At 40.9% G+C, this 11,138-nt stretch overlaps 1 protein-coding gene across 2 annotated transcripts; it reads left to right on the forward strand.

Moving 5' to 3' along the window:
- Positions 1-63: 63 nt before the first annotated feature.
- rmi1 (RMI1, RecQ mediated genome instability 1, homolog (S. cerevisiae)) lies at positions 64-4,513 on the forward strand. Of its 2 annotated transcripts, none has more exons than XM_060838107.1 (2): positions 64-389; positions 2,437-4,513. In XM_060838107.1, the coding sequence occupies exon 2, from the start codon at positions 2,485-2,487 to the stop codon at positions 4,432-4,434; it is 1,950 nt and encodes a 649-aa protein (XP_060694090.1). In that variant the 5' UTR covers positions 64-389; positions 2,437-2,484; the 3' UTR covers positions 4,435-4,513. The 2 variants fall into 2 exon arrangements, with proteins under 2 accessions (XP_060694090.1, XP_060694099.1); XM_060838116.1 differs by having other exon boundaries at positions 64-305.
- Positions 4,514-11,138: the final 6,625 nt, after the last annotated feature.

Below are 11,138 nucleotides of genomic sequence, written 5' to 3' on the forward strand. Positions count from 1 at the left end.
TGGTCAATGCACCTGTTAATCAAATCGGTTGGCGGCCACACCATTGTCGGTTAAAATATAAAATTATATCAGACACGTCATGTAAACGGTCCCCCACCAAGTCTTTCAAGTTATAAACCTTCAACCCTGTTTTTTGAAAATCACGATCGCATAATAAATATCGTTTCCTATAGTTTTTTAATATATTTCTATGTTGTGGCAAACAGATCATGAAACGACGCCTCAGACGATGAAGAACAGTGAGACATCGCGAGATGTGGATGCGCGGGCGCGGGGGCGGGAGAGTAAATTCTGGAAAAAATGCAGTAGGTGTCACTGGAAGAGGAAAGTGGGGGACAGGAGTCGTTTAAACATAGATGCTCCAACATTGGAGGGCTGCAATAATATAGGTTGAGTATTGATTGTTAAAACAGAAAAAAGCTTTGGTCCAAATGTTTTTTATTTGGTAGGCCTTTGATGGATTCTAGTTCCAATCGGTTTGCTCGCACTGTGGGTTTCCACACTTGCAATAGCAGCAGTAGTTTCTAAAGGCATGGAATAAGTTAACTTTATTTAACTGTCACATTTTTAAAAACGTGTATTAAATTATCTTCCGTTTGGATCTCTGTCCTTAAGCTAGAAAACAGGTGGAAATAGTTATAGCTGGTCAGGAAACATTTGGAAAAAAGTTCGGTGACTTTTTATTTGGACCCCTCAGTAAAGTTTTCCCCCTACGCGTAAGGTGATTGATTTGTTGAATGTTTCCAGCATTTTTCCGTTTTTACTTTAGGTTCCCGGCAGTATTTTGTTTTTGGTCTTTCTCACATAAGGGCCTTACTGTCTTAAAACTCTGTGGATGTTGAAATACATTGATTTGAAATTGATTACAGTCCATCTTCATTGTTTGACATCAAACATTACACGTGCAGAAAGTTAAAATGGAAACCATGCTGAATGTGTTACAGTTTGATTGTAACGGAACTAAATGTGCTGTTGCCAGGTTCGTGGATGACAAAAATAGGTAGGAAGGCAAATGGCGGTGATAATAGAGTATTACGGTGGGATAGTTAATTAAGGAGGCAAAAATTTGGCAGATTGAATATACTGTGGGAAAATACATTCAAATTGAGGAAAGTTTAGCAAGGGAGCAGTTTAGTGTCCTGGAGCTAGGGTCCAAGCTGGGTGCATAATAGAGTAGACAAATGGAATGTTGGTCTTTTATTTCAAAGAGAATGTAGAATCAAAGTTGGGACGTCAGAGTTGAGGATTTTTTTTCTTTGGTGACAAATTTCTGGAATTTTTTAGTGCAGAAGACTGTTGAGGCTGAATTGTTAAATATGTTCAAGGCTAACATAGATTTATAATACCTAAAATAGTCAATGGTTATGAGGAAAGGCAGGAAAATGCATTCAAGGATTATTATCAGCCATGATGTAGGAGCAGGAGTTGGTCATTTGATCCATTGACACTGGTCTGTGGCTGACCAAGAATGTCAAAAATGAAACTTTGATAGCTTTTTTTTAAATTAGGCCATTGCTGGGTTAGATCTGTATTCATTATCCATCCCTAATTAGAAACTTATAGCTGGTAGAGAGTTAGTTTCTTAAGCTGCTGGGAGTTTTTGGGTGTAGGCATATCCAGAGTGTTGTTAAGAGAGTTTCACGGTTTTGACCCAACAACAGAGTTCCAAATTAAGACGGCATGACTTGGATAGGAACTTGGAGTGTGTTTCCATTCATCTGCTGGCCTTGTCTTAGGAGATTGTAGAGGCCGTGAGTTTGGAAAATGCCAGTCTATGTGTTCAGTAGAACCTTGGCAAGTTAATGCTGTGCATCTTGTAGATGTTGCACGTGACTGCCACTGTGTTATGGTGTTGAATGAACTGAATATTGAAGATTGTGGATGGATTACCAGGATGGTATTGAGCTTCTTGTGTTGGAGCTATACCTATGTTGAAATATTCCATCACACTCCTGATTTGGTCCCTTTGAGAGGTTGAGTAACCATTCGTGAGCCAGGAGGTGAATTTATTACTGCAGAATTCCTTGTGCCTGAGCTCCCTTGTCACCACAATATGTGTATATATGGCTTATTGATTTCGGTTTCTGGTCAATGATAAATCCCATTTATGCAGCTCTCTAGGTGACTGAGCATTGGCTTTATGAAGGATTCTTAAAATTTGTTTCTGAAATGCAGTTGCAGGATAGTCTTACTTTGAAGCCCTAATTACCTGGACGCTGGACTAATGATCCAGGGATGATGAAGGAGTGATGAAATGTGTGACTTGGAGGGGAACTTGCAGATGGTAGGATACCCTTGTGTCTGCCATCCTTAATTCTGTATGCTGTAGAGGTCGTCTTGCCAATTGTTTGATTGAAGAACAAGTAAATATGAAGAGGGCATGAAAATGTAGTACCTAATAGACAAAACAAAGCAAATATCTTGTGTTCTTTTTAGGTTTGATTATGACATTCAAGCTCATTAAATGAAATTTAGAAAACCAAAATGATTTCTGCACGAATTGAAACTTGGTTGGAAGCAACATGGCATCTCAAAGTTCCGTCACACTGGCTTCAAGCATGTGTAGAATGGATTCACCAGGAGAACCAAGGTGTTACTTTAACACAGGCCCAGATCAACAAACAAGTTTTTGAGCAATGGCTTCTTACTGATCTCCGAGATCTGGAGTATCCAATTTTGCCTGATGGAATTTCTGAAACGCAGAAATGTGACCTCACTGGATTTTACTGCTTGCAGATTGATTCATTAATTGATGTCAGCCAAGCAGCATACAGTCAGCTGCAAAAAATCCGGGGAAAGGACACCACTAACGAACAAGTGACATCAACACAAATATCCCAAAGATCTTGGGAAGCAAAACCAACCCGAATGTTGATGCTGCAATTAACGGATGGAGTCCAGGAGCTCCAAGGAATGGAATATAAGCCTATTCCTGCTCTCCATAGTGGCCTTTCACCAGGCACAAAAATCTTGTTATTGGGTAATATTGCTTGTCGATTAGGAGTTCTGCTTCTTAAGCCTGAAAATATAAGGATGTTGGGAGGCGAAGTGGAGTCTCTTATGGAAGAAAACTGCCAAGACAGACTACTTGCAAGGTTAATTGGAGAATCGTATGATACTGCTGCAACTAGAGTGAGTAACAATCAAAATACGACTGAAAGGACTAATGGGATGCCTCAGCTCTTGGAACCTTCAGATGATGAGCTTTTGGCTGGTTTTGATGAAGATGATCTGCTTTTAGAGTCCAGAATGGATTCTGAAAGTGGATATTGTAGTAGAATTGGTACAATGAGCTGCATTTCCAATTGCACACAGCCTTTAAGCAGCAGATGGCAAAGTATGAACTCCCAGATTCCAGAAATGTCCAGAGAATTTCAAAGTGAAAATAGAGAATTATTAGATTGTAATAATGAAGATTTTGATGAGTTTCCCTTGGATGAATTTGATGATTTGTTTGTGCAGGGTGAACTGAATGCAGAAACTGAACCTGAAAGAGCAATGAGCCAATCCCCAACATCTCTCAAATTCTTAGTCGAAGAGCCACAGAGAAATAACATAAAGCATGTTGCAGAAGCAACAGATAACAGATACGGTCCATGCCAAGAGCAAAATGTAAAAGGTGCTGATAATACTTCTGGATCTCAATTACAAAGCCAAGCTAAACATCTTAAAAGTGGCATACATACTGAAAATGCAGGTCCAGGTTCCATGCTAAGTGATCATAATTCCATGAAAAAGACAGGCATTCCTTCTGTAGAAGGAACAAATAATACAAGTGTTCTCACTATGGAACTGAGAAAGAAGCAGCATAACTCATTAACGCTGAATGAATCCTTTGACAGAAGGCCAAAGAACGATTCGGTACTTGGCAATCTGTGCATCTCATCAGAAGTAATTTCAGGTTCCTTTGGCAGTGGAGACAATTTTCATAATGATGGTACAGAAATAAGCAACATGAATGGAAGAACGTTCAACGATCCATTTGTGGGTTTGAATTCTCCACCGTTTACATATCTAAACATTCTGTTGGATAAGAAACCTGATATAATAACTGTGGTACAAATCAAAGGGTTCATTGTTACCTTACTGGACAAACTCACAAGTAATGGTGGACTGTGGAATATTAAAGCTAGAATATCAGATGGTACTGCCTATATGGATGTAGAACTTGGTGATAACATTTTGAGAAGCTTGATTGGCTTCTCAGTAGCAGAAATGAGAAACTCCATAAAATGCCCTAATCAACAGCAAAAGGTAACCGCGGGATTACAAAAGTGCCAGCAGAAGTTGGTGGACCTTTGTTGTCTAATGACTATTGAATTTAACCCAACCTTAACTACTAGAGTTTTGGCATTCCATGAAGTAACTCTAGAAGACCTGCAGAATTTAGAATACCGGGTACATTTGAGGGAAAAAATAAATGTAATTAAATAATTAAGCAATTTGAGTTTGAGATTTGTTTTCCGTATGCTCTTGCAATACAGACTTCAAGGATAATTTTAATCATATTAATACATATGCTTGTGTTTAACTTGTGAAATTTGACTTCTGAAAAATAAACAGTTCTTAAAAAGGTTTTAATTTTTTAATTTGTTAGAGTTCAAACAGCTAGAATTTACTTTATTGTTTGTTCTTTGCCTCAGCAGTCATGAAGACAAGAATGCATTTTAACTACTGAGATTTAAGTATTCAACTTTTTCAGGAAGATGCAGAATCTTGAGATATCTACGATAAATTGTTGATGGGGTAGAATAATTTATTTTTGTCACAGAGCAAGCGGGCTTCTTTTGTTAACTGTCAATTTACCATTTATGTTTGCATTGTGACATGATTTCACAGTGAATATTGATCATCTTGACTCTGGAATTGATTACTTTTGAATAATGTTACTTTTCTGAAAGTTTTTCTAAACATATTTGTTGCTCCCTTTTGAAACATGGTATTTCTTATATCTATCCAAATGAATGCAAAGTGGAAAACTTTGATACATGCCTTTTTTTCAGTTTATAACGCTTGATAGTTCCACAATACGACAGTTGGAAAACAGATTTTTCAAATTTTAAATTCCTTCATTCCTCCACATGGTGAGTCACTTGTTGATGTATTTTTCTCATTTGTGTGCTGCCATGATTAACCTACTCCCTATAATAAATTTTGTGTCTGCCGTGGAGTGTGTATGACATGGAGTTATGGCCATAAGTGGTAGCACAGGACAGGGAGGAATAGAATCTGGGAATTCAAGGTTTCTGCACCAAAGATACAGGATAGGAAAGCCCATTGGGATTGGGTGAAAGTTCTATTTATGGTAATAACATCCTGACTAAGGCAGTGGTAACTGGATGGCACCATCTGAAATCTTTTTCTTTATAATCTGGATGTTGATCAAATATTTTCTTCCAGGTCATTTGAGTTGTGCAACTGGGATTTACACTTGTGTCTAAGTCCAGGACAGGAAGGTCTGAAGAGACTTTAGAATAGTTAATTGAATTTGGTCCTTTTATAAAAGGAGTAAAAAATGAGGTCTGCAGATGCTGGAGATCACAGCTGAAAATGTGTTGCTGGTTAAAGCACAGCAGGTCAGGCAGCATCTCAGGAATAGGGAATTCGACGTTTCGGATAAAAGGAGCCAATTTCTGACAGCCAGCTGTTCCTTCTAGCCTTTTTTCAGAAGATCTGTGAAATGCTTCAATTTCCCCTCACTTTTACAATTACTTGTCTCATTTCTCCTCCTAGATGTGTCTTAATGGTTTTGATGGCCATCTGAATTGAATTAGGATTATTGTCACATGTACGCCCAAATACAGTGAACAGTTTATAAGTTACCACTTATGGTGCCATCTTGGTTATAAAGATACCTCGGAACAGAATCTTAATTATAAAGCAGAAAAATAAGAGCAAGGTGTTCGACAAGGTTCCCCATGGGAGACTGGGTAGCAAGGTTAGATCTCTCAGAATACAGGGAGAACTAGCCATTTGGATACAGAACTGGCTCAAAGGTAGAAGACAGGGTGGTGGTGAAGGGTTGTTTTTCAGACTGGAGGCCTGTGACCTGTGGAGTGCCACAAGGATCAGTGCTGGGTCCTCTACTTTTTGATGTTTACATAAATGATTTGGATGTCAGCATAAAAGAGTATAGTTAGTAAGTTTGCAGATTACACTAAAATTGGAGGTGTAATGGACAATGAAGAAGATTACCTTCGATTACTATGTGATCTTGATCAGAGAGCCAATGGGCTGAGAAGTGGCAGATAGTGTTTAATTCTGATAAATACATGGTGCTGCATTTTGGGAAAGCAAATCTTAGCTGGACTTATACACCTTAATGGTAAGGGCCTTGGGAGTGTTGCTGAACAAAGAGACCTTGGAGTGCAGGTTCATAGCTTCTTGAAAGTGGAGTTGCAGGTAGACAGGATGGTGAAGAAGGTGTTTGGTATGTTTTCCTTTATTAATCAGAGTATTGAGTACAGGAGTTGGGAGGTTATGTTGCAGCTGTATAGGACATTGGTTAGATCATTGTTGGAATATTGCATGCAGTTCTGGTCTCCTTCCTATCGGAAAGATGTTGTGAAACTTGAAAGGGTTCAGAAAAGATTTTACAAGGATGTTGCCAGCGTTGGAGGATTTGAGCTATCGGGAGAGGCTGAACAGGCTGGGGCTGCAGCGTCGGAAGCTGAGGGATGACCTTATAGAGGTTTACAAAATTATGAAGGGTATGGGTAGAATAAATAGACAAAGTCTTTTCCCTAGGGACAGGGAGTCCAGAACTAGAGGGCATAGGTTTAGGGTGAAAGGGAAAAGATATAAAAGAGACCTAAGGGGCAACTTGTTCACACAGAGGATGGTACGTATATGGAATGAGCTGCCAGAGGAAGTGGTGGAGACTAGTACAATTGCAACATTTAAAAGGCATTTGGATGGGTACATGAATAGGAAGGGTTTGGAGGGATATGGCCTGGGTGCTGGCAGATTGGGTTGGGATATCTGGTTGGCATGGACGGGTTGGACCGAAGGGTCTGTTTCCATGCTATACATCTCTATGACTCTATGTATTCTTGGGAAAATTGAGTACAGTGTAAGATAACCTTTCAAAACACTTCTAATGAAATTGTTGAATATGCTTGGATGATAATTAAACAGTAAGTAAAGATTAATTAAATCTAATCATTGTTTGCAGTGGTTAAAAAGTGAACATTATTCAGTGAGATCAATACCATCAAGCTTAAGTATAATTCCACCTTCTTTTTAACTGTATAAGAAAACTATAAACGTTAGACCCCCAATCACAACGTGATCTGCACAAATCTGTAAGTTACGTATACAGGAAATGTAAGCTAAGTGTTTGATTAAATGGAAGAAAATAATTCTCAATTAGTACACTGTGCTGGCATCAAAGGTTTGTGGTTTAAAATCATTACCGCAAGTAAAATAAGTCAAACACTGATCGATAATGTGTTCATTTTTTATACCATTTATTAGACAAGTAAAATGGTCAAATGTGTACCTCGGTTGTAAGCAAAGTGGAGATTACAATCATGGTGTTGTGGAGGACACATTTATCATTTATCCTTTATCATTCATAGTGCCTTTGTGTATATGAATCTATGAAATAGATGCAAGAAAGAAAGAAATAACTTGGTTTTATATAGCACATTCCCAATCTTAGCTTGGTGTAAAATGTTTTATCCACGAAGTCTGCTTGAAGTGTAATCAGAAGTGACGTTGGGTACATAGCAGTTTTTGTACGCAGAAAGTCCATCATAGGATTGTGCTTGAGTGGCCTGAGAGAACTGGAAAAATTGAAGTTGTTAGGTGCAGCTGAGAGTTTCAGAGATGGTGGGGTGAGGTAGTGCCATATTTGGGGACAATTATAACAATCTCCTGTCCTCCTTAATAATATGGAGATTTCATGTCTTACAGAACATTTTCTAAGTCATTTTCAATTTTTTTGTCTTCTCAGAGATGCTCGGCATTTTTCTCCAGATATTTCAAGCGTTAAAGAGCTTGCAGGGTGGTTAAAATGGACTCAAAACCTGCATTTAGCATAAGACAAGAGGATTGTTAAGATATTGATTGCTACTTAAATTGGCTGTTAATGCTCATGAAGAGGCTGAATAATACCTTTAACAGGGCTTGAGTGAATGACCTCTTCTAACAGTGACTAATTGCTTTGTAGTGAACAAGTTCTTGCAGAGGATTTTGAATACTACTTGCTGGTAAATAGAAACATAGAAAATAGGAGCAGGAGTTGGTAATGCAGCCCTTCGAGCCTGCTCCACTGTTCAACTCCATATTCTTTTCCACTTTCTCCTGATATCCTTTGATTTCTTTAGCCCAAAGAACTATATTTAAATCCTTCTTGAAAACATATGATGCTTTGGCCTGAACCACTTTCTGCGGCAGATGTGGTAAATATCATCTCTTACAGGATTCTGAGCAAGGGACCAAAGTGGATATGTTTGTGTCAAATTGCAGGAGATAGGCGAGGTCCTTAATTAATATTTTTCCTGTGTTTACAGTGGAAAAAGACATGAAGAAGAATTGGAAACTTGGGGAAGTTAGTTGTGATATTTTTGGGACCATCCATATCACAGTAGAGGAGGTATTGGATGCACTAGAACGTGTGAAGGTGGATTAATCTCATGATCCTGACCGGATATATTCAAGAACACTGCAAGAGAAAAGAGAAGAAATCGAGAGGGCCCTGGCTGATAGTTTTGCATCTTTGTTAGCCACGGGTAGGGGGTAAAAATGTTGTGCCATGCTTAAGGTCGTAGAGTTATAGAGATGTACAGCATGGAAACAGACCCTTCGGTCCAACCTGTCCATGTCGACCAGATATCCCAACCCAATCTAGTCCCACCTGCCAGCACCCGGCCATGTCCCTCCAAACCCTTCCTATTCATATATCCATCCAAATGCCTCTTAAATGTTGCAATTGAACCAGCCTCTACCACTTCCTCTGGCAGCTCATTCCAAAGCCGTACCATCCTCTGTTTGAAAACATTGCCCCTTAGGTCTCTTTTATATCTTTCCCCTCTCATCCTAAACCTATGCCCTATAGTTCTGCAAAGAAAAACCTACCTAGCATCTGTGGTTGGTATGTTACTTGAGAAGACTCTGAAAAATAAGATAAACGTACATTTGTAAAGACGGTTTAATTAGGAGTAGTCAGCATGGCTTTGTGCATGGGAGATCATGCGTCACATTTGTTAGAGTTCTTTGATGTGACCAGGAAGATTAACAAGGGCAGAGTGGTAAACATAGTCTGTATGGACTTCAGGGGACATTGAGGTCTACAGATGCTGGAAATCCGAGTTGAGAGTCTGTTGCTGGAAAAGTACAGCAGGTCAGGCAGCATCCGAGAAGCAGAAAAATCAGTGTTTCGGCTGGAGCCATTCACCAGGAATGAGGCTGGGAACCTTGTGGATGGAGAGATAAATGGTAGGGGGATGGGGCTGAGAGTGCAATAGATGGATGGCGGTGGGGGTAAAGGTGGTAGGTTGGAAAGGAGGGTGGAGTGGATAGGTGGGAAGGAAGATTGACAGGGTGGGGCAGGCCATGAGGGCAGTGCTGAGCTGGAAGGTTGGAACTGGGGTAAGATGGGGGGAGGGGAAGTGAAGAAACTGGTGATGTCCTCATTGCCATGGGGTTGAAGGGTCCCGAGGAGGAAGAATGTCTTATCTTCCACCAAGTGTCGGGTGGTGAGGGAGTGGTGATGGAGGAGGCCCAGGACCTGCATATCCTCGGCAGAATGGGAGGGGGAGTTGAAATGTTTGGCCACGGGGTGGTGGGGTTGATTGGTGAGGGTGTCCTGGAGATGTTCTCTAAAGTGCTCTACGAAAAGGCATCCAGTCTCCCCAATGTAGAGGAAACCGCATTGGGAGGAACGTATACAATAAATGACGTGTGGAAGTGCAAGTGAAACTTTGGATGTGGAAGGCTCCTTTGGGGCTTTGGACAGAGGTGAGGAGGGAGGTGTGGGCGCAGGGTTTGCAATTCCTGTGCTGACAGGGGAAGGTGCCAGGAGGGGCCGCGGACAGGTAGTCGTGGAGGGAACAGTCTTTGCAGAAAGCAGGTAGGGGTGGGGAAGGAAATATCCCTGGTGGTGGGGTCAGTTTGGAGGTGACAGAAATGTCGGCGGATAATGCGGTTTATGTAGAACTTGGTGGGGTGGCAGGTGAGGACCCAGGGGGGTTCTGTCCTTAATGCTGGTTGGAGGGTGGGGGTGTGGGACATGGATGAGATGCGTTGGAGGGCATCTTCAGCCACGTGGATGGGGAAATTTTGGTCTTTAAAGAAGGAGGCTATCTGGTGTGTTCTGTGGTGGGACTGGTCCTCCTGGAAGCAGATGAGGTGGAGGAATTGGGAATACAGGATAGCATTTTTGCAGGAGGAATAGTGGGAGGAAGTGTAATCCAGGTGGCTGGGTGAGCCGGTGGGTTTGTAAGAGATGCCACTGTTGAGTCAGTCCTCGTCGATGGAAGTGAAGAGGTCTAGGAAGGGGAGGGAGGCGTCAGAGGTGGTCCAGGTGAATTTAAGGTAGGGGTGGAATGTGTTGGTGAAGTTGATGAACTGTTCAACCTCCTCATGGGAGCAGTAAGGCCTTTGATAAAGTTCCACATGGTAGGTTGGTCTGGAAGGTTAGATTGTATGGAATCCAGGGTGAGCTGGCAAATTGGATACAAAATTAGCTTGGTGGTAGTAAGTAGAGGGTAATAATGGAAGGATGCTTGTTGCACTGGAGGCTTGTGTCTAGTGGAGTGCCTCCTGAAGAAGGGCTTATGCCTGAACGTCGATTCTCCTGCTCCTTTGCTGCCTGACGTGTGCTTTTCCAGCAACACATTTTCAGCTCTGATCTCCAGCATCTGCAGTCCTCACTTTCTCCATTATTGTTGTTACCTAAATCAATGATTTGGATGAGAATGTACAAGGTATGATTTAAGTAAGTTTGCAGATGACACTAAAATATGTGGTATCATGGACAGTGGGGAAGATTATCAGAAATTTCAACAGGACCCTGATAGCTGGGGAAGTGGACTGAGAAATATCAAATAGTGTTGAATTTAGATAAGTGTGAGGTCTTGCATTTTGGAAAATCAAATCAAGGGAGGAGTGTCCTGATGCATGGTAGGGCATTA

The sequence above is a fragment of the Hemiscyllium ocellatum genome, chromosome 2 (genome assembly GCF_020745735.1).
Source record: "Hemiscyllium ocellatum isolate sHemOce1 chromosome 2, sHemOce1.pat.X.cur, whole genome shotgun sequence".
NCBI classification, from domain to species: Eukaryota; Metazoa; Chordata; class Chondrichthyes; order Orectolobiformes; family Hemiscylliidae; genus Hemiscyllium; species Hemiscyllium ocellatum.

What these genes read in the sequence shown, in the direction of transcription:
- rmi1 (XM_060838107.1), top strand. Translation starts at nt 2,485, where the DNA reads ATGATTTCTGCACGAATTGAAACTTGGTTGGAAGCAACATGGCATCTC.